At 40.9% G+C, this 1,885-nt stretch overlaps 1 protein-coding gene across 1 annotated transcript in view; it reads left to right on the top strand.

The window, feature by feature from the left end:
- The window catches only part of ABCB5 (ATP binding cassette subfamily B member 5), a 147,956-nt gene that overhangs the window by 132,116 nt on the left and 13,955 nt on the right, over nt 1-1,885 (top strand). Inside the window, exon 19 of the mRNA XM_012555850.2 lies at nt 1,168-1,241. Coding sequence (XP_012411304.1) covers nt 1,168-1,241 — 74 coding nt within the window. The remainder of the gene's footprint in view (nt 1-1,167; nt 1,242-1,885) is intronic.

Consider the following 1,885-nt stretch of genomic DNA (forward strand, 5'->3'; position numbering starts at 1 on the left):
AAGCTTACTGAACAGGGACTTTGAAAGTTGTGATTGGATCTATATCAAATGTGCTAATCTATATTTATGGAAGTGTGAGAGTTTATTTTTCCTACAGAAAAGTGTTCCATTAACCGTCACTTGTATGAGAGGAATAATAATTACTGACATTTGTTGAGCACCTATTATGTGTCAGGTACTGTACTAAGCACTTTACATTATTTACTCATTTAATTCTCACAATGACCCTATAAGATGTAGATACTCTTGTTACCTCCTGCTTGCCAGTAAGGAAACAAAGCACAGAGAAGTTAAGTAACATGCTCAAGGACACACAGCTACTACAGAAATGGTGGAGCTTGGATATCATCCCAGTGGTCTGGCTTCAGAGCCCTGGCTCTGAACCGCTGACTATACTTCCTCTTAGGGAGAATTGCCAAAGGTCTACAAAGTAGATATAGAAGCAAGGCTCAGGGGAGGCTATTAGATAAGAACCAGTAAATATGCACAGTATTCCTGCTTTGGTCAATTTTAGTTAAAACTAAGATTCATTTCTCTGCTTCTGGGTGGTGGTCTTAGCCAAAGAATCTTTTTAAAAATCCTATTTTATGTCAGCAGTAATGATGACAGAAGGGATTTCCATACTGCACAGATAGGCTAGAAAAGATGATGTGGGTGATGATGTGATAAGGGTGCAGTGACAATGGCCCCATTAACCCATGGAGAACATGGAACTAGGGAAGGAGAGGCCCAGCATCTGAAGATGCGAGTCGCTCCTTCCCAGACCTGTTCTGGCTCAATGTCACAGCTGACCCAGAAATTTTTACTATAAAGTCAGTGCCACTTAAGGATAAACTATAGATAAGATGTCTCCTTCCATGGACAGGTTAAGCTTATGAGAGTTATAGAAGTTAAATTTCAGGTTTATTGAATTCTTGTTTTACAAATGTGTTTTTCAGGAGTTTGTTCAACATGAAAATCATTTCTGCACTGGGGAATGTTTTTTGTTGTGTATAGAAGGGAAGGGATTTGTAAGGAATTATTATAGATTAATACTTTGGTAAATGTGTTACTAGTGACTTTAAAACATTTGTCTTTATAGCAAATTGTTCCTCTTTACATATTCCAATGTGTGAAATGCCCCAAGACCAACAGTGGCATGGGAAATTGGCCTGAATATTTCTCTAGGGTAGGTTCTCCGATCGAATGGCCCCAGGAGATTTGAAGGATCTGGTTTCATTCTGTCATGGAGTTACAGCACTGTTTGTTGTGTACTACATACGTGTTGAGTGGAAGTGAACTGCCGTTTAACTCATTCAAGCTAACTGGGCCAGTCTAGGTTAGGACAGTGTCTATAGAAAACCCATCTTCCAGGTGGGCCTTGGCTGTATACACAGCCCATCCTGGGAGAACACGTAAAGGAGATTAGTGTCCTGGACTCAACCCCCCGATAGGCCATCACCATAAAGTTTATATTCCCCTCCAGGTTCCTCAATATAACCCACATCAGCCTCCATTCCACTTACCCTTCCCTCAACACACACAACAAAGACATCAGGGCCTTTAGCTAACACTCTCCCTTCTTTACTGAAACTTTTCTTCTTGGTTTACTGTCCATTCTTCAGGTCATTTACCTCCCACAGACACAAGTTCTAGGTGGAAGACCCTTCTCCCCTTCTTGGCCCTAATTCCATTTTAAGAGAGACGTAACAAACACCATAGCCCCTGGACATTTATGCTTAATGCTTAAAATGACTTTAATGGTGGAAACCTCAGGACAGGTAGATATTTTGGCACATCTCAAATCATAAAAGGAAACTATCTTCTCAGGTGATTTCTGAGAAGGCTCTGCTCCGGTGGGAATAGAATCCAGGTCTCCTGACTCATCATCCAATAATCTTCCTGC

Source organism: Trichechus manatus, unplaced genomic scaffold, assembly GCF_000243295.1.
Source record: "Trichechus manatus latirostris isolate Lorelei unplaced genomic scaffold, TriManLat1.0 scaffold00050, whole genome shotgun sequence".
NCBI lineage: Eukaryota > Metazoa > Chordata > Mammalia > Sirenia > Trichechidae > Trichechus > Trichechus manatus.